Here is a 21,419-nt window from a genome sequence, read left to right as displayed (position 1 = left end):
AGCCCAGGTCATAAAATTGTTCACTTCAACACAAATTCCAGTATGATAAAGGGATTTTAATGCATTCATCTGGCCATCTTTTCTATTCCATATTATAGGTTCTCTCTAATAGCTTCATATGTTGCACTTCCCTCAGTGGGATGAGATGTGCTCCACTTTAGCACAGATGTACAGGAAACCCTGCTACAGAATAGCTCCTATTAAAAGAGCTGAATTATTTTTGTATAGAAATTGTTTATATTAATGAAAACACCACTGCCTCACACTATTGTCTTTCCTGAACACCAATAAAGATTTGATTGAATTCATTTCTAAATAAAAAAAAAAAGGAGAAATAAAGTAATGCAAGGTAAAAAGAAAGTCCACAGAAAGTTAAGAATAAGAACTGTAAGAGTCCAGAGAATGTGATGTAATTGCCTGTAAAGACACACGACACTGTAGGAATATGACTGCCTCCTTAGGTACTCCAGGGATCTCTGCCCAGTCAGCCAGGAAGCACGAGGCAGTTGTGCCCTGCTGACATTCAGATTTCTGAGGGAAGAAGGAAGGGGCTTTATCTTCTCCCACACACCACCACAACTTCACCCTAGTAGATATCTGCTGAATTACAGCTAACATTTTATTCCATTTTAAATGGGGAAATAAGGCAGTCATACATCCAACAGAAACTAAATTAGCTAGACCAATTCTATTAGTCTCCAAAACATTGTTCTGATTATGAAGATCTGTGTATTATTTCAGTGGATTTCGAATTTCCCCTTCTGTTGTAGTAGCTGTCCTGTTTAAATGCAATTTTAGGATGGATACAACTTAAGCTGATGTTGCTAAAGCATTTGGTAAATGTTGATAGATCAGTACAATTCCACAATAATAGGTTAGCCGGGAAGACAACAATTCACTGCACCACACTTTTGTGAAACGTGTTAAATTCTGAAGACTGTTAAACCCTAATAAAAGCATTTAACAAAGTCTAGTTCCTTATTAGTGAATATACGTACCCACTTATGAAGCAGGTAGACAGCCCTGGAAATCAGACTCTTGGCTGTGAAGAAATGCAGCATGTCCTGGTGGTGCAAAGGCACGTGCACACTGTCTGGGGAAGGTCCCAAGGAGGTTGCATCTCGAAGTCATATAGTTTAGTAAGGATTCTCCTCTTGGCTGGCATGCTTGAAACATGAGAAACCATACCAAAACTACAAGTGGCAAGCTCTCCTTTACAACACTTCAGTAACATGGTAGGACAATAGGACCTTTGTGCTTCAGAGTGACTCTAAGGCTGAATCATATCATCACAGTGGTTCAAAATTCTCTAAATGGCCTTTCAGAACAATTAAATAGCTTCTAAGAACAATGGCATAAAACCATTTGAGGCTTAAGGAGAAGCACAAAATACCACACATTGCAGACAGCTTTCAACATTGTGAGTAACGAAATCAAACAAGATAAAGTGAGGATCACCTCTTTCACTCACCAGCCACCTGAGTCTGTCTGCTTTAAGGATGGCTCTTTTTACCTTCCACAAGCAGAAAGTTGCAGGCTTTCAGGTCCAAGCTCGGAAACACTGTCAGGTCTCAGAGGTTCCTGGTATATGCAGAGGCCTTGTATGAAAGGCTCCATTTTCTTGAAGGTTTCATTTTAACATGTGTAATTTCTATTTTCTAATTAGCTCATCTCAAAGATTATTTGGCAGAATCAAAAAACAGCTGTGGTATTTCTGGGGTGCTTAGGTTTTGCACAGGTTACTCAAACTGCAATATAGGTCATTAGACGTACTGTCATGGTTGTCTGAGTTGAAGACCTTCTCAACGACCTTTTGTAAAGAATCAGGATTAGTTTCAGATCCCTTAACAATCTATTATAAAGCCCCAGAGCTAAAGCTTTCTAGCATTACTGTGGAGTTTGCAGTTTTACCAACCAAAAGAGTTGTTGATTCTTTTTGAGTTTTTTTTTTTTTTTTTAAACAGGACCTTTCCACATTGCAAAGCACTCAGGCTGTAGCTTCGCAAATTGTTCTGCTCACATAGCCCAGACCAGGAATGGGGTCTCAACACCCCCAGCATCCAGAGTAGTCAGAGGGACTTGAAAACCAAAATATTGTGAATTTAAATTTTCCAGCAGAACCAAATGCCATACTGCAATTAAGACAAACACTATCACAGGAAGTAAAGGAATATACTATAAATTCAAAGGTTAAAAGCAATCCTTACTTTTCCAGACTACAGTGCAAGAGCTCAGATTTAGACTGCTTGTACTGCCTATTGTAGTATTGCATATAAAGACTATTTACTGCACTCTTTTTTTATATAATCATTTCTATTAACAGCAGCAGTTCTATTCCTACAAGCAGCAAAAAAATCTAACATAGAAACATCCTCAACATCTATATAGCAGGTGATTCTCTGTGCAGGTACCAAGATTTCAGGGAATCAGCAGCCAGAGAAAAGCTGTCCATGAGCAGAGACAGGCTAGGCAAGGAGAGAAAAAAAAACCAAACATCTACAGCCAAAAGGGAGGGTGAATAAAATCAAACAGCAACAGAATAAAAAAGCAAAGCATTAAAATGTTTGTGCTTAAAGTAACAACCTGTGCTTTTTATTCATGCTGTGGAAACATTGTTAGCTAAAACTATTTCACTTGAATTCTGCTAGTCTTAAGTCTGCTGATACTTCTGAAGTGATATAAGCATTCCACTTAACTTGCTGCCAAAATCCTAGGACCTGTTGCAAAATTATAAAAATTTTGCAAACTTTTGAAATCTCAAAATAATATCTCATCTCTTCTCAACATTTTATACTAGTGCCAGTGACTCGACTAAAACAGATCTTACCAGGATAAATTAGGAAAGGATTCTAGGTCAATATTTCTTCTTATAAAGAAAACCACAGAGCTTGTTGAATGCTCCACCAAATGAAGCCAGTGTCTCTCCGTACTTGCCTAAACACTGATGTCCAATAAGAAACAGCTTCCACTCTATTCCATCCCTCTTCTGTTAGTCATTGCTTGCCATTTCCCTCAGTGTGCTTTGGCTAAATAATTGATAAATATTTATTTATTTTAAGCTTAACAGATACTTGCTCCAAGACAAAAAAACAGCAGAAACATACATCTATACTATAGTTTGATGCTTTAATGAGAAAATCCTATACAAGGTAAGGGTCCAGGGAAGGCAAGGAGACTCCTTTCACAGCCAAATAGGAATGTCTACACTAGCATCCTACCTTCACTATCAGACTCAGAGCTTGCCATGGCGTTAATATGAAATGAGAAATCAATAGCTATTGTTCAGCCACTATCTCCCATCAACTGATGCCCGAGTGTCAGACATGGCAGTGGGTTAATGGTAAAACAAGGTACAGAGGTTGCAGTTCAGAAGCATGATTGAGCTGCACATTACAGATGTCCTGGCCCTAGCTTCTCACCTACCAAGTGCTCTGTCCCCTCTTGGGACACTAGTGAGCAGCTAGGACGGGCTATGCATCCACACAGCAACCACCTGGCCTGGAGCTACTGCAAGCTTTTCCTAGGCAATATCTTGTGAGGGTCAGTAAGTGTCCTGCCCAGGTTTCACCAGAGGGAAACAGCACAGTCTTCTTAAATGCCTCTCATTGTGAGCAATCAGAGCAAAAAGCTTCCCCCCTTATAAAAGAAAAACAATAAATTAAACAGAAAAAAAACCCACAACATAACTATATAACTATAGGGAGACACCAAAGACAATCAGACTGTTCTGAAAAGCCTCCACATTCTAACTGAAAATCACTTCAAGGCCCCCACAAGCCCCTGTGCTACTTTATAGGAGTACTTACTGCCAGATTGTAGGAAGAGATGTGGAAAGCACCTACAAAAAGCTTCAGGGGAAAGAAAGCAAGAGGCAGTTGCACCCTAAGAGGAGGCAAACTTGGAGCTAAAGGCAGTCAGAACATAGACTGGGCAGGGAACTCACCAACAGAGCACAGTCCCACAGCAGACAAGCAGAGCAGCACCAAGTCCTATTGGTGTTCCCATGGTCATTGTGTAGAAGCAATAAAAGCAGCCAAAGTTTGAAGACACACCAGAAAATCCACAGAATAATTTGAGAACATGTCCCCATCCAGCACAGCTCAGGGAGGGGGCTATGTTCCCAGCTAGAGCTTAAATGAGCAGGTGGCCCAGTGGCCAGGAGCTATGAGGGGGACCCAGGTGACAGTGATCAGGGCCATTAAGGCCCATTAAAACCTGGGGCCTTGACAAAAGCTTCCTGTTTTATCACACTACTGTTGCTTTAGTAAAGATCTCTCAAGTGAATAAAAATCTCTGTAAAACAGTATTTTCCAGAGGTTGTGAGCAGTTCTCCATTTTAGCCATACACAGTGTTGTCTGGACCACTGAAAAGCTTTTCAGTCTAATTAGATTGTTGGCAGGGGTGACCAGAGAAAAGAGTAATGATTTTAGAATGAGAATAATGTAAGTTTGTGGTTAAGGGTACCTGGACATATCTTTATTTTCCTTTCTGAGGTAGAAGTGCCCAGAAGCCCCAGTCTTAAAAACAGAACTTGCTTTGGGCACTATAAACAAGATTTGCATGCCATTGTAAACTCATTAGCAGTCTAATTTAAAGCTGGTTTCTGAAAGTCAGGACTTCTCAGAAGTCCCAGGTGCTACTGCTTTCCCCAGGATTACAGGTGCTCCAAACCCAGGGCCATCTGCGTTTTTTTACTGTGATCTAAGCACACAAAATAAGTATACTGTCTAACAAACTGTGGGCACGTTGTATAAAAGATACAAAAATATCTTGCTATATATATAAATAGTATAATGTTATACTAATCTATTATTCATGTAACAGCACTATGGAGATGATGTTCTTGAAGGAATTAGTATTTCTCAGATCTTAAGTCTACTTGGTCTGTTTTTTAAGAACTGCAATATTTATCAAGAGTGGTGCCTAGATGACTTGAAAGACAATGAAAAAAAAATGTGTTATTTCAGTGCTATATACACTCCTGAAATATATCCACTGGACAGAATATATACAGCCTTCTATTATGAAGTTTTCATGTAAAGTAGTTTTTGTTCAGATTTCAGCACATACCTCCAGAAACCAACCCCCTTAAGTTTTAAATTGCCAAGAGACAGACTAGTGTTCTGTTTAATTATTAGTGCCATAAACCAGAACAATATTTACCTGCCTATAACAGAGCTTAGGAAAATGCACTTATCTCTCCTGCCAGTTGCTACATTTCTCACAGTTATTAATAAAATGATCAGAAATCCTTACTTCTGAATGGCCTTTACCCCAGTTTTCTCTCCTGCCCAGTGTCCTTCCTGATGAAAGCCAGCTTGGAAATTGGAACAAATTCTGCACGTGCTCACTGGGAATACAGAAAGAAGTGGGAGTGCTCCCGTACACCAGATCTGAGCAGCCACTGGAGCACTAAGCCTTGATTTCTCCTCCCTCCAGCTGGAATGTGGTCTGTCAAGTGTGTTACATGTGGTTCTGCAGTTCATCAGCCTCCTGACATCCTTCTGCTCCTGGTGCAATAAATGAGCTTCAGCAAGGAGACACCCTCTGCTTAGACATGAAATGCCACTGAATTGCTCTCTTCTACCAGTCTTTCACCTTTCAGTAGCGTTCAACTTGTACGTACTTCACGGTCTCAAGAAAAGCCAGTCTGTGTGGTGTAGTACATGTGCAGCTTCCTTCAGGAGTAGACATTAATCATAAACTCATCAGAGCACTCAGGGTCTTTCACAAACTAGTTTCCTGATGTAAGACTGAGTATTTCCATCCTGCCTCCAGCTATGATTTTGGAAGGTTTTTGTGGTGGGGGGACAGGGGTGGAAACAAAGTAATCCCTACATCCTATGTATGTATCGTAAAAAAAAATCTAGACACCAAGTTCAGAAAGTTTTAAGTTCCACTTCAGATTCACTTCAAGATTCCCTCACACCTCTTTCTCCTCTCTTCCTTTCAAAGTAATAAATTCCTGATATATTATTAATAGTGTTCTATGAAGAAACTGTTGTCTGCTCCTGAGTGCTGTGTGAGATGATGGATGAGTACACAACACCTGTTACTGCTACATATGTACAAGTAATTTCCCCCTGCCTGTTTCACTGAAATCTGTTCTTTTCTCACAAACACTCTGCTCCCATTACCAGTAAATATCTCATAGATAAGCTTTGTAAAGGTCCATAACTATTTAATAACTTTCTCTTTGTACACCAATAAGATAGATTAGTGGGGGGAAAAAGGTGTACAAGAAATTAAAATTGAAGACAGACCAGCAGATGAAACTCCTCACTCCATGAAAAAGTTTTATCTTTCAGTGAAGAGTTAGCACTAAATGTGGGTCCCAACGAAGCTCATGCTATTCCTATAATTAAAGCTAAATGAGAACTTTTGTGATCCACAACTGTATGCTTCCATTTGCACAGAACTGAGTTTTCCTTTTAAGCAATCCTGGAGGTTATCTGATTGCTCAATTAACCTAAAAAAAAGTGTTTACAAATGTCTGTACTTACCTCCTCCTCTAGACATTAATTTATCATCAGAAATATTAACTTAAATATATTTGTAAATATTAAGGAAAAGTCACAGGAAGCAATTCTATAATTCCTACATTTCATTATTCATCTCCAAATATGGTTTATATTAAATTGCATTCATCTAAACAGGGAACAGAAACATGAGAGACTAATATATTCTGATAAATGTAAAAAAGTTTCTATTTAGACACCCATAGAGAAGATACCATGTAGAAGCTTCTGCTCTCCAGAGTTCCTTTCCAATAAGCTGAAAATCCTGAGTACAGGAGTAGCAGATGCTGAAATGTATTTTAATGCAATTGCATTCTACTGGGATGATAAGCATAATGTGTAAAATACATACAAGTAAAAAAAACAAAACTAACAAGAAATTTTAATAGTGCAATTGTACCATAAGACCAAACAGGAATTAAGGATCAACTGATGGAAATTCCTTAATAAAGTAAACCTTCTATTTCAGTACTATAACCACTGAAAAATCCAAAGGGTAGAGATTATCAGATATATCAGATTCTCACAATTTCTTTTACAGAACTATTAGGGAAAAGGCATAAAACTATTTTAATGACTTGGTTTTGCATATTTGAAATAAAATTCATGAAGGTGGAGAAAATACATTGAAGCATCCAAAAGAATTTTAAATGTCTGTGATAGATCAGGAGGAACCAACGTTGACTGAAATATGACTAAAATGACTGAAATAGAGAAAAGTTTTAAAAGAGTGATTTCTAGATCAAAGAACAGTTTGCAAATCTTTTCCCACCTATGCAAAGCTCCAGCTGAAACCAACTGAACTATTCTCAAGACCAGAGAGCTCATGCCTGGAGGGAGCCATGCCAAGATCAATGCCACGTTTGCCCTGAACTTCCAGTAGAATGAGAATCATGTTCCTCATTTGATGTGTGCTGTGCTGAGCACATATCTTTTCTGAGTTGTATAGATAATAAAAACAACAATACATAGAGATGGCATAGGAAAATGACAAGGAACATGCTGAATTTAGATAAGCAATATCCAAAACGTTACAGGAAAATTACAAAATCATGACTAAGCTCACTAAATTTACACCAAGATATACAAGTCAGGGATTAAAGCTCTTTGAAAAGGTCATTTTTAATTTCAGTCAGTCCATTCTCAAGGCTTATTTCTTTATATTCTTATGTGCCCAAACGAACCACAACATATGGAAATGCCCACGAGAGGAGAAACTCCTTTTGGCTACATTTTTGTGGTAAATGGTTGCAAAATAATTTGATGTGCAAGAGTCAAAGAAGGGATTGTTGCCAAGCTTTTGAAATCAGGAACAGTTTCTTTGAGGGACATTTGTCAGAGGGACAAACAAGGGACAATTTCATCACACAGGAATTGGCTAAACAAAAAAGAAACTAAATGTTTATCAATTAATTATCTTCCTGAAAGATCTGAGACAGAAAAGTGTGTTTGAAATAACAAAATTAACTCATCTCACTTTGTCAGGACGAAAACGGGAAGGAAAGAAAAGCAGAGGGGAGTACTGAAAAACAGAGAAATACAAGCACAGCAAGGAAAAACTGTCTGAGTGAGGCTGGTGGCTGCCTTACCAGGGACTTATTTGCGAAAAGTTACAGTTCCAAATTCCTGATCAAGCAAAGTAATGAGCCATGAACTCAGGTACTTCAGTGGCACAACTCGTAAGGCTCATTATGGATTCATTTCACTTGGACTCCAAATGGATCACTGCTAAACACATTGAGCTGCTGGATCACAGGCTGATATAGGTTGTTCTGGAGTTTCCCTAGGAGTTTGTTTTCCCCTACTAAACTAGGTATAAAGAAAGGCAAAGAAAATCTGTCTGGTTATGCACCTGGCATACATTCCTCTGTCTGTGGAGACAAAGTATCAGAAAGGGAAAAATAGAACATTTTTCAGTGACCCTGACATTTGATACTGATGCAAAAAAGGAAAGGAATTACAGTGTTTGAAGCCAAAAGCATGAAGTTTCTCTATATTTCCTATGATTTAATATCTCTCTCCCCCACATACGGCAGATTCCTTTATAAAAGCTCTTGAAGATGGGCCAACAGTGCTCCAGCAATGTCTCTGATGATACAATGGAAAGTTTCTAACCACAGTATCATTTGCAGCATTTCTCATTTATTTTATCCCCAGTCCCCAAAGACATGCCTTTTCTGATGAATAAATGTTTCTTTCCACTTTTTATGAATAGAATTTAAAATCTATTTGATAACCAAATGAATTAAAAGAGACAGAGTCCAATTATTTAGGTTTATATGAAATCTGTTTTAAAAGCTGGCTTCCAGCTTTCACTCAGTCTAAACAGATAAAAAATACCAGTGATCCTTAAAAGATACAGTACCTGTTTAAGAAGATTTGTAAATTAATTTTTTCCAGTGACAAATATTAAGAAAATAATTTGGGAAATCAGACCTTCCCTCTACAGCCTGTTCTCCTTACTAACAGAGCCTCTACAGGAGGGCAGTACTGCACACACCAAGTGATAATTCAGGGCTCCTGGCAGTAAGGCCCTGTCACTGCTTGGTTTGCCACACAAGCCCCATCTTCAGACCAGCTCTCAAGCTCTCATCCTAGCCAAGAGAAGCAGTTCAGTTTGTGCATGAGCTAATCTGTTTGCCACTGTATCACCAAAATCTAACCACCATGACAAAGTATATAAAAAGGCACATGCTGCTTTACAGCCCTCTGCAAGATTAAAGAGAAAAAAAACTCTCACTGACTTCAAGAGGCTTCAGATCTAGTCCACAGTGGAACAGCTTCACTCTATTTTTCAAGAGAAATTAAATATAAAATACCATCTGATTATTCAGGCTTGAGTCTGATCTCACAAAGTGTATGCAGACCTAATCTATTGGGCTGGAGCTGCAGAGGCTGTCGGTGGCACTGCAGAGCAAGGCACACTGTGCTCAGGCTGGGAGCTGCCATGCCCCTGCCCTTGCTCTGGACAGGGTGAAAGCAGAACCTGACCCACCCCAGCTAAGTTGAAGCATCACCCAGTCATCTGCACAGCTGCCCACTTTCGTAAAAACTGTTTAAAGCCAAACACTTGACAGCATTTGACATGCTGTGGGTAGGGTTTGTGCCTCACAGCCTTAGGGGTGAGTGCAATACTCTACGTATCATAATCCTGGGATATCAATGTTTAACCATGTTGTAAAGCTCTTTAGTGAGAAAGTAGTATATGCTTTCAACTAAATGACTACAACCGGAGCTACTCTCCAGCCTGAAGACTGGGGCAATAAAATGGTTTTGTGTGACAAACTATCAAGAGAGATTTGCTGGTGCTGTTAGTCAGAGCGTAGAATCCCCAGTGCATTCAGAAGCCTCCCTTAAGGAATTAATGCTTGATTGTTTTGCCATCCAAAGAGTGTTTACAGAAGCCAAAACAACCATGCTTGCTGTCCACTGTGCAAAGAGGTGATGACATCAAGAAGACAGGTCACAAGTCTGAGTTTATAGACATTACACTCATGTTGGTATGGCTTTTCATCCACTCAGTATGATCTTATGACCCCACAACTTTACAACCTTCCCCTCTCTGGGCTTCATAGCACCTCTCCACTCCAGGTTAATCATTTCTCTGCCATTATCTGCCAACAGTTCTTATCTCTTTTGCTGTCACTTTATAACAGGGTCTCTTATCAAGGTGTACTAAATCACGTGATGGTGCCAAACCTATCACAAGTTGCAATTCTTCTGATTAGAGACTATCATGAAATGGGATACATGGTTTACAGCAGGTCACTAATGCTGGAAAAAGTACAGAGTCCACTCAAAGACATGCTTGTTACTTTCTGAATTCTTGGATATTTTTTTTTTGTTGTTGTTGTTCATCACGCCGACTTTCACTGAAGGCTATCATACCCTGGGTCTCAAGGCCAGAAAAGTTTACAGGCTGCACCTCTCCTGTACTCAATGCTGTACCCCTTGTACCCAAGGGTACGGTATATTTACACCTAATAATGTCTTCTGGTTCTCACGCAGCCATCATACAGGAATCTATAAAACATGGACCTACATCAGCTGGTAAGTAACAGTTTTCTAACTGTTTTGAAGACTCTGAGTAAATATATTCGATTTCTGGGTATCCAAACTGAAAAAAACACTACAATTGGGTGAGCCTATGATTAATTTGCACATATACTTAGGCTAGAAATAATTTTACAATACCGTGTAAAAATATAAGGAAACAGATTATGATATATAGAGTAACAATTTTCTCTAGAGATAATGCAATCATCAAATATATATCATTGAACAATATTTTTATCTATTATGATTGATAATAGCTGTGAAATTGTGTGTGCGCATGTAGAAACTTTTGTAAAAATTAGATTTAAATTGCTTCTGGCCTGATAATTCATATTGAAGAAAACCACAGAAATGGTTTTGTCTTTTTAGTAGTACTGTAGTTTCTGTCAAATGTAGATTCTTTCTTACAGTTGAAATTAAGATACGTCATTCAGTGGGAGTGGGCTGGGTAATAGAAGTCAGTTAAGACTTCAGAGCAGCAAAGAAGTGAATACTTTCAGTGGCATATGGGAACAGTACCCACTCCCTGTCAGAAAGCCTGCAGGCACAGGTTGCTCTGGCTTGCAGGAGCAAGGGCCATTGCACAGCCAGATGTCCCAGGCTGTCCCAGGCTGTGGTGGCTGTGGCCGAGCCCCTGTGGGTGCATGTCCCCACCACCTCCCTGCCCTTCTCCACACAGTTCCTGTCTCAGGCCATTCTGTCTCTCACCACACACCTGGAGTGAGGTGTCTCTCCATTGCCAGGGCAAACATCCCCTGTCTCCACAGGCTCCACAGCCCAGGGTTTTGCAAGGTTGTACCTCAGCACAGCATTTCCCAGCAGGGATGAAAGAAGGGATCTTTGGCCACAAGCAGAATCAGAGCATGCCTCCCTCCTCTTGCCCCAAAGTGCGTCATCACATGGCAGGTGAGGAGTTCACCCTGATGCTGGGTGTGACGTGGGCACCTCGCCATCAGGGGAAGCTTTGGGACTGTGGGGACGGAGGGCACAGCAACAGCTGCAGGAAAGAGCCTCAAACATGACTGATCTTTATCTTCTGGGTAGAGCTGCTGCTTCTCCTAGAGAAAGGCTCCCACCATGGAGTGACTATGCTTCAGCCAGATGTCACCTCAGAGTCCCTGTTCTTCCCTACAGGTGTGGGGTACTCTTCTGCACAGCTCTGCCCCCAGAAATACATTGAAAAGGTGGCAAGTCCAGCTTCCCCTCCAGGACCTTCTCTAACTGTTCCTCTTTCTGGTTGGCACAGAGAGACCCTCTGGTTCTCTCTCTTGAGGAATAGTAAAATAATTATACATCTCATGTATTTGAGCAATGGTAGCTCAGATAAGGTTTCTTAAGGTGAAAGGATAAAATCCTAGGAGAAGGGAAAATAAGAAACTCACCTGTGATATTTAGAACAATTAAATACAATTTTCATGGTTTCCAGGAGTCTGGCAGGTCTCAGTTCCCAAAATCATGTGGATATGAGAAAACAGATTGCTACAGGGAGTAGCAGAGACTCTTGTCACCATACCACTTATACATGTGCTGTGTCACAAATATACCAGGACAGATTCACAAAGCATGGCCCAGAAATAATCAGGCCTAAATCTTGTGAAACTTTCCAAAATCCTGTGTAGTCCAAGTCAGAGGAAGGATTCTGTCCTTCCAGGGCACTGCTGAGCCAGAACCCATGGTAGCAGCCCTGAAAAGCTCACCTAACTCAGCCTTGTGAACTTATCACCATGTACCTGTAAGAGTTAAATGGAATCTGCACCAACCTGAGGGCCTATGCTTGGAGCTGGGGGAACCAAATAGGAAGTAGTCAGATTCTGTTCTTATTTGCACTGAAGAGTGATTCTTTAGGAGAAAAAGCTCTCCTCCCAGGATAGAAGTACAATCAGCAACAGGGTCATATGCTCATAAGAGTAAATCATATCCCTAGACTTTTGCTTTTGTCTCGTCCCTCCTGGCATTCTCCTTCACTTTTCCCTTTCTAACCAAGGCAGAGTGGGTGTTTGTGAGAGGCTATCACAGCCTCTGCACCCTCATCCCACCAGCCCCTCAGGACAGGACACTTGCTGCTTTCCACTATAGAGGCTTAGCTGCCCTTGTCAGGGAGCCCTCTGCATTCCAGCACCTGGCTATAAGTTTGTTTTTGTTATCAACCACTGACATGTCCCATCTTCCTCCCAGCAAGGAGGGAATCTTCCAGCTCCCATGAATGCAAATCAGACTCCACTGATATAAATAGCAGTGGACCTCTCCCTTGGAGAGCAAACACAACCAGCCTGGAGCTGGGGTGTGAGTGGGCACTACCGGTTGTTGACACCTGCTTTTAGGTTTATAGTCATACGATCAAACAGGCAACCAGAATTCACAAAATCTTAATAGCACATCCTATCTTCCAGATGATGAACACCATATGGATTTATAAATGTTTTTTTATGGAAGTGCAATGATTTTTTTCTTCTACCAGATTCTGAGGCAATACAAAGATACTTGACTAGTATGATTTTTCTTCTAATCAGCCTCTTGTCTTAGCAACATCAGGGACACTATGCAATTTTTTGCATTAGCTATGATTATTTAACAGAAATAACTGTTTCATCTACTTTTAAAAATGGTTCTATAAGAGAAAAAACAATCTAATTGTAGTTTCCAACTGTGACATTTTTCAGCTTGTAGAATACTTACTGCCATCTTCATTTTAATGTATGTCCTCAGGCAATTAATAGTATTAAAATTAGGCCTTGTGAGTTCAGCAAAGTTAGTTTTTATGTTTAGTAGTAATAGGAATAGTAGCATTTTCATATGATTAACAAAGACAACATATACTATCTTTAAAAGTTTGGACCAGGATTTTGGCCAGCATTTATGCAGGCAAAACTTTCACAGAAGTGAACAGAGCTGTGTGAGGACTGTAAGACATGCCACAGATTATTTTCTTATATCATTGGACTTTTGCTGTTACTCTTTTATCAATTTTCTTCCCACTTTTCCTGTTCTCATTTGCTTATACTGCAAATGAGCTATCTACAAAGGGGCAGCATTTACATTTACATCCATTTTTTTCTGTTAGTCTGATTTTAAACACCACAATACATGAGGCAAAGATGATGCCTGCGGTCTTCTGAGAGCTGTCTCCACTACTGACAAAACGCCCCAAGCTACTTGTCTCTGTGGGTAATTAAAAGGTCAGCTCTCAAACTAGTCTTATATATATGGGGTGAAAATAAATGTGTCTGCAGGAGGATTTGTGTGCATCTGTCTTGTGGGGAAACCCATTAAAACTTCTCATGAGAGATCATTATTAATGTCTAGAGTTTACTCACATATTACATGAGTACATATATATGTTACATAGATATGCAATCTTATGTATTAATATATATTAATAGAGTCTTATGTGCAATGAGCAGACATGCAAATGTACACAATCCTTATCAGGATTTCTCAGTGTAAACTATGCCTAGTTTATCTTCTCATAGTTATTGTTTTACATTGTTTATGGATAAATCTTGGGACAGATAGCTATGTATGAGCTTAAACTTTTTTCATTATAAAGATCAGCTATAAAAATTATTTTAAAATAAAGTTTTCCAAGCTTTGAAACATGGAGGGAGGGGGAGGGAAGAAGCAGACCTAAACCATCTCTTTTTTCCACCAGCAGATCAAGGTCAATTGCCTCAGCAAAAGAAATTTCATTTTTAAGCCTGTCTGTGCAGGATAGAAATCAATTATCTCTTATGATACAGAGACCGGCGCTCAGCCCTGACAGGAGACTTGCGGTATATACAAATATATTTGGAGTTCTATTCCTAGACTAAGCTCTGGCTTTTTAACTAGAGGTTCCACACTCGGCTCCAAAAGGGCAGCACAGACAGAAACAAAGTAGCCTCATCAGAACAGTAATTATCAGTGCTGGGAAGGGGCGATGGGAGGGCGGCGGAGGAGAAAGTCGGGATGATCCGGGCAGTCCCTCGGCCGCCGCGGGGCAGCGGCTCCGCTCCCGGGCGCGGAAAGGAGCCCCGGTGATGGATCCGCCTCCCCGCCTCCGGCTGCTGGGGCAGCCGCCGCCCCCGCGGCAGACAGCAGCGATCAGAGCGAGCGCGTTTCCCCGTCCCACCATTAGCGGCAACAGGTCCAGGCAGTGCGGAACTAGAAGCCGTTTTCCATGCAGAATTCATGGAATTTCGGGGCGAGAAAGGGATGGGGGAATTTCTAATAGAGGGCCTGCTTGCAAAACTGGATCTTTAAGTGTTGAGTGCAACAGACCTGATGATGTGATCGATCCAGGGAAGCCGTGCCGCCAGCCCTGGGCACGGCTAGCCCCGTCCCCAAGGGTGCCCGGGCATGCCTTAGCCCTTCCACGCCTTCCAGTTAGCTCAGCAGAATGCCGGTCGGAATGCCTTGCAGCAACAAGTGCGCGGCCGTCCCTGCCCACACCCGTGCGGGCAGGGAGCGGGAGCGGGAGGGAGCGCGCCCCGAGCGGGCGATGCTCGCGGGGCACGGCGGGGCCCCGACCCGGGCGGGACGGAGCAGACGTCGGCGGGATGCGCTGAAGTGTTACGACACCTCGCTGATGACTCACTTACCAATAAAGGAAAGGCAATCAGAGCGATGCTTTACCACCCACTTGGCCCTGCTCACTCCGAAGTCTCCTGTCATTCTGCATCACGGTGCTGCCAGGCGCTCATAAGAGAGCAGTGCATTCCAGCGGACAGCAGGAGTCTTGGCCGAGCTTGAAAAATAGCTTTTCAGTCAATAATTGACCGTTTGGAAATGGCTCTCTATGCCGAACCAGAGAGGAACGACGTCTCCGTGAAGCAAGAATGAATTATTAGTTGCATGAAAAAAAAAGGCAACAGGCACAGACGTGATCCTCTGTGGTGTGCGTTTTACTACATAAGTATTTCAGTCTGAGGCATCCACTCTGTTTTGCTGAGAGTGGATCAAAAACAAACCAAAACAAACAAACAAAAAAATATTAAAAAAAAAAATAAGAAAAAGAAAAAATGGGGGGAAGTGGGAAATATATTTTTGTGTTCGTAGTGGGTTGATTTTGTAAGTTAGAGACACTTGTTCTGGGTTGTCTGTTGGTTTTTTTCTAGAAAGGACAGTTTCTTTCCCAAAGCCCGAGTTGGAGGCACTAGCAATCTCCATTTAATGAATCCCTGGGAACTGAATGCAATATCGCCTCGGTAAAATGATGAAAGGAGACCGCTGGCTACGGGGTTTGGAAGGTTTTGAGGTAGTCTGCTCTTTGTACTGTAGGGATGATCTGCTTATGGCGAGGAGAGGAGAGGAGAGGAGAGGAGAGGAGAGGAGAGGAGAGGAGAGGAGAGGAGAGGAGAGGAGAGGAGAGGAGAGGAGAGGAGAGGAGAGGAGAGGAGAGGAGAGGAGAGGAGAGGAGAGGAGAGGAGAGGAGAGGAGAGGAGAGGAGAGGAGAGGAGAGGAGAGGAGAGGAGAGGAGAGGAGAGGAGAGGAGAGGAGAGGAGAGGAGAGGAGAGGAGAGGAGAGGAGAGGAGAGGAGAGGAGAGGAGAGGAGAGGAGAGGAGAGGAGAGGAGAGGAGAGGAGAGGAGAGGAGAGGAGAGGAGAGGAGAGGAGAGGAGAGGAGAGGAGAGGAGAGGAGAGGAGAGAACTATATTGGCCATGCTTTTCCTGGTGTAAACAGTCTCGTAAAGTTGGGCGTGACAGGTGTGTGAGGTCAAGCAGCAAAATCGCGATCTGAACCTTCCCAGCTGCACAGGGATCCCGTGCCGGCCGCACTGCTGCACGCTGCCTTCGCCGGGGCACTTCTCGAGGCAGCGCCACTGCGTGCCCGTGGCAGTGACAGCCTGAGTCCGAGGCTTCATCCCTATGCCGAGGACAGGATGCGTGATGCTGACTCCCTCGACCCTCAGAGCGGCTCTGCGCTGGCGGCAAACAGGAATGTTCAGCGGGAGAAACAGGATGAAGATTTCCCTCCTTAAGTATTTTCCTTTAAGTCTTTTTGATCGGTTTTGGATTTAGACTTCCCAGCAGAAGAGTTTCAGTCCTCCGCTGATTTATTTATTTCATTTGTTTCTGGGAAGTTTTTCTTTAACATCTACGTCCCGCCTCCCCCCCTCATCCCACCCCACAAACGTTCTCTTTCGCTACTTTGCTGGGAAGGTAAACGAAATCTTCTCCGGTACACCTCCCGACACAAAGCTCGAAGAGAGTATGCTATTTGTTTCTCATCGAGCAGACCACTCACTACAAGTTGGAAATGTCTCTGCTTAGGGAAAAAGACTTTGACATTTGCTCAGGTTCTATGGCCTCTTGGAAGCTGTAAGCAATGAGAGTTTGCCTTGAAATATCATCACACAGAAGCCTCTACCTTGGAAACAAAGAGATGGAAAAGCTTCAGATTATTTAACATTAGAGTGGGGTTTTTTAATGTAAATGTACATACATTTAAATAGAGAAGTATAAAGTATTCCAGGTCTTGCTCCTTGTACTAATCAAGGCTGCTGGAAGCTCCCCGAGCCATCATCTTTTATAATTATAATTACACGCGTCAATCAAGACCTTCAGGCAAAGTCAGAACAAGGCAGGCAAACTCAGGAGAGAAATCGCATTAAGAAAAAAAAAAAAAAAAAAAAAAAGTTTGGAGAACTTGGTAAGGAATGGAGATTAGAAGAAAGGGTAATTAAGGTTGCTCAAGGCAATCGTGAGAGCTAGAACTCCATGTTAAATTAAATGTAGCCACAAGGGACCAGGTATCATTTATAATATGTACTGCCCTAAACTGTTACTTCGGAGAAATGTGGATGTATAATAACCACTCCAAAGTATTTTCATCCACAGCGATAGCTCGCAGAGTTACTTTGCTATGCACAACTGGAACTCGCTCCAAACAATTCCCTGGCAGAATGACATTAAGCCCCCCAGTAGGAGGGAAGAGTCCGGGACTGATGCTAAGGCCGTGCCCGCGGGGAAATGTTGTCCAGGGAGAGCCGGCCCCGCGCGGGCCACCCGCCCGCTGGGGCACTTAGCCGCGGTGCCCGCGGGGGCCGCAGCCCGCCTGACCCCGGCAGCACTCGGGCTGGTTTCGCCTGCCCGGATGCGGCGTTTCCTTTCCCGGCTTTTCCCCAAAACGCGGCTGCCTTCCCGGAGCAGCAGTAACGGGAGTGGCAGCACGGAGCGCCCCGTCGGTGAATCGCCAAGCGGCGTGACACACCCGGCGGCGAGCGAGAGGGAGGGGACCGGTTGTCCCCCATGGAGCCCAGCGGGCTGCATGACCCAGGTCCGCAGGTGTCCTGATGGTCTGTTGTAAATGCGCTTGGAGTTGTTCCCTGAGGACTCTTCTCCTGAGTGAAAGGGCTGAGAGGAGGCGCCGCTCCTCTGCGAGCCGCCCCCGGAGAGCTGTGGCCGCCCGTCGGGCCCGGGCGGCCGGCCCGGCCGCAGCCTCGGAAGGCCGGAGGGCCGCGGCCCCGCCGCGAAGCAGAGGCCCCCGACCCGCATCCCTCTCGGCGGACGCCCGAGGGAGGGAGCGGAATCGGCGCTGTGCTGCTGTCGCCGCCAGTGTTGAGCCGCCCGGGATCAGCGAAAGGCGATGCTGCTACACGGTGGCGCCTGACAGAGGGATTGTTTGTAGCCAGTGCACTTGGGAATAACTTCCCAAGGGCCGAGACAGGGTCTCAACCCGAGCTACTTCTGCCGAGAAACGGGGTCATTCTCCCTAGACGGTTTTCAGCCAATTCGTCTTAGCCATCGAACTACTCGGTCCCGCATCTCGCTATAATGCTGTCCTAAAATTTAGTCGCAGACAACCTGTTTAATTGTGAAATTATAACTTGAGAAAGTACGTGTTGGTTTCGTGCTCACGCTCCCGCCCAAAGGCGAATGGAGAAAGGTGAGAATGGAAAGAGACAGAGAGGTCCGGGCCTCTCTGAGCGTTGGATCCATCCCCCAAATATCAAACGCTGCAAGAGAAGGGAAAATAGACTTCTACTCCGGTGGTGCCGGTGTTCGGTTGGAATCTGAGTTGAGTTAGCAAAGGTGTCCCAGTTACTGGATGCAAAAAGTTAAGAGCATAGCCGACTTCGCTCTCTGCATGTGGCGCTGGGGTTCACCCTGCGATCATCAGCACTACTGAATAAGTTACAACAACCGCCAGATTTCACTATCGCTCTCCCAGCCGATGGGAAATGCCATACTCCGCGATGGAGCCACTTCCGCGCCTCACTTTCCATCGGAAGCAGTTTTCACCGCCAAATATATTCAGCTCCTCCAACACTTTATACAGATTAAAGAGTCAGAGGAGAACGGGCAACCGAGCGCTCGCACGAGGGGCTCGGATGCTTTCCAAGGTGCAAATATCGCTCATCCCACACCATCAAACCTATGCGGCGCGGAACGCCCCGGGCCCTCCCGGAGAGAGGGGCGGAAAGGCCAACGAGGGCAGGCAGACCTCCGGCACGGCTCGCCGGGGAGTCGGCACCCAGTTGCCTCCGGAGCCTCCACAACTTCTTGCCGCGGGGCCGCTCGGCTCTCACTGCTGGGGCACACACTTGCGAGAAACGAGTTCTTTAGGACAACTAGGAAAATAGTGCCGCTTGCTGCACTGTGAGCTGGGGAAAGGGGGCTCAAGCGATGACTCTGCCAGGGCTTTGGGCTCTGTGCAAAGGATGCGACTGGCACTGACCGATTTCGCAAGACGCTTAGGGAATGGAGACCCAAAAAGCCTAAATAGGTAAAGCGAGCTCCAACGCGGTTCCCGCTTGCTTGTTTCAGACTCCGGGGCTGCGCGGCGGCAACGTGTCCGCAAGGGCAGCGCTTTCCGCTGTCCACCCCCGCCCGCCGAGAGGGAAAGCGAGGGCCGGGGTCTCCGCAGCCGGCGCTGGCCGGGCGGAGGCATTGCCCCACCGGCCCCAAGTGAAAGAGGCACGGCCGCTGAAGGCAGTGCAGGCATAGCCCGGCTTGGCGGGGCTGGTGGCCCGTCGGGCTCCTCTGGGGCTGGGAGGGGAGGCAACAGCCCAGACCTTCACACCGCAGCCCCGTTTAAGAACCGGGTAGGGGTGACTGCACTCAGCCACTGTGTGTGCTCTGTGCGTGTGTGTGCGCTGGGGGTGTTGCTCATCCCGCCTCTGCCTTATTGGCTGCAGCGGCGGTGTCGGGGCCCCCCTCCGCCGGAGACCTCGCTCCCTTGCAGCCCCCGGGCTCCCGGAGCGCCTCCCCGCGGGCCCGGGGCTAGAGGTCCCGACTCGGCACCTCCGCACTTGTACCGGGGGGAAAAGGGGGAGGAGGAGAGGGAGGAGGAGGAGGAGGGAGGAAGGGAGGAGGGGGACGGGGGTGGGAACCCTGTCCAGCAGCACCAGCGGCGGCAGAGTGCTCCTGTGCACTGTGCCGCTCCGCATGGATCGGGGCTCCGGGCCGCCGCCGTGCTGAGCCCCGGGCGGAGCTGCTGCGGGCTCCCGGGGTTCCTCCTTCCTCCCCAGCACCCCCGGTCTTCCTCCTCCTCCTTCTCTCTCCTCCGCCCCGCGCCGCCTGCAGCTCGACTACCGCTCCGCGGCTCCCCTAGCCGCGGGCACCCGGCGGCTCCTCCCGGCGGCCGGGGCCGCTCGGTGCTCCCGCTGCAACTGGGCAAGGGCTGGCGCGGAGCAGAGGGAGGGAAAAACAGGAAGAGGGGGAAAAGGCAGCAGCCGCCGAGCGCCCCTTGCTCCAGCTAAATCTGTGCTGCCGTGTCCAGGTGCTGGTGTCGCGGACGGACACGGAGCCCCCAGCCCGGCCCGCAGCCGCCTTGTCATGCTACCCAAAGTGGAAACGGAGGCCCTGGGACTCGCCCGGTCGAATGGGGAACAGGGGCAGATGCCGGAAAACATGCAAGGTAAGGGGGGAGACGCAGGGCGCTCCCCCTCCGCGCACGCTCGGGTTTCCCTCGGCAAAGCGCCCCTTCGTCCTGCCAAAAAAGTTTGCGGCAGTTGCTTGCGAGCTGCCCCGTCACCGCCCGCTCCGCGCCCCGCCGAGCCCCTGCATTCGCGGGCCAGCTTTCAGGGTGGCTTGAGCGGGTACCGGGGGCCGGGGTGCCAGGGCCGAGGCGACGACAAGGCCCTGTTTAGAAGGTGCAAACGGGGCCGAGAAGCCGCCAAGCATCCGGCCGGCGCGAGCCTACCCTGGGGTGCAGACGTCCCGTCGGACGCTGCCCGGCCCCGCTGCAGATCCAGGGGATCTCGGTCTAATTCCCGTTCCGCGCAAAACTGCCTCGAAGTTTATGGCAGGTGGAGGTACGCGTGGAAGTTCTGGCGAGGACCCCGTGTATCACACACCGTCCCGAAACGGGACCCGAAAGCTCTGCTCCGCGGGTGCGGCGCCCGTAGGTACCGTGCAGGTGGGCAGAGGCGGTGTCGCGAAACTTTGCAGGACAGAGCTCCGTGGCGATTTGCGGGATACCCAGGAAGGCAGAGGGATGCCCCAGATGGGATGGCGCCGGAAATATCTATGTCGGGTACCGGGACCGGGCTGTTCGCGGTCCCATACTCGGGGGCAGAGGGAGGTGGCGCAGACCCCGCCGAGGGTCGGCTCCCTGCCTTGGAACCGGCAGCCCGGTATGGCCGCCCCGCCCCGCGCGACTCTCCCGGGGCAGAAACTCCCGTCCCGGCTGCTCTTTAGAAACTGTCCCCTCTCCTCTTGGGAGCCTGCTGGGAAGTAGGGGCAGGGTGGCCCGGGGACTTCGGAGGTGCTGGAGGCGACCCGACCGCCCCTTTTTTCTCCTGTGGAGGAGGCTCCGTGAAGGGCGCGGCGCTCGGAAAACCCCTGCTTTCCCACTTTTTCCTACGGGGAGGACAACTTCGTGCCAGAGCCGGACCCTGGAGCCGCAACCGCGGGAGCAGAGGGG

The 21,419-nt window shown here is 46.1% G+C and overlaps 1 protein-coding gene and 1 long non-coding RNA gene across 3 annotated transcripts in view; one reads left to right on the top strand and one right to left on the bottom strand.

The window, feature by feature from the left end:
• Window positions 1–21,419, bottom strand: part of LOC146766772 (uncharacterized) — a 73,530-nt gene that overhangs the window by 38,471 nt on the left and 13,640 nt on the right. The gene's annotated exons all lie outside the window — the stretch shown is intronic.
• NR5A2 (nuclear receptor subfamily 5 group A member 2) overlaps window positions 10,238–21,419 on the top strand; it is an 88,924-nt gene continuing 77,742 nt past the window's right edge. The window contains exons 1-2 of one of the 2 annotated variants that reach the window (XM_021547288.3): window positions 10,238–10,569; window positions 20,274–20,411. In XM_021547288.3, coding sequence (XP_021402963.1) covers window positions 10,506–10,569; window positions 20,274–20,411 — 202 coding nt within the window. In that variant the 5' untranslated portion in view covers window positions 10,238–10,505. The remainder of the gene's footprint in view (window positions 10,570–20,273; window positions 20,412–21,419) is intronic. The other variant, XM_021547296.3, reaches the window with a different exon arrangement.

The sequence above is a fragment of the Lonchura striata genome, chromosome 8, assembly GCF_050655825.1.
Source record: "Lonchura striata isolate lonStrDom1 chromosome 8, ASM5065582v1, whole genome shotgun sequence".
Taxonomy (NCBI): domain Eukaryota; kingdom Metazoa; phylum Chordata; class Aves; order Passeriformes; family Estrildidae; genus Lonchura; species Lonchura striata.
This window is presented reverse-complemented; position numbering and strand designations above follow the sequence as displayed.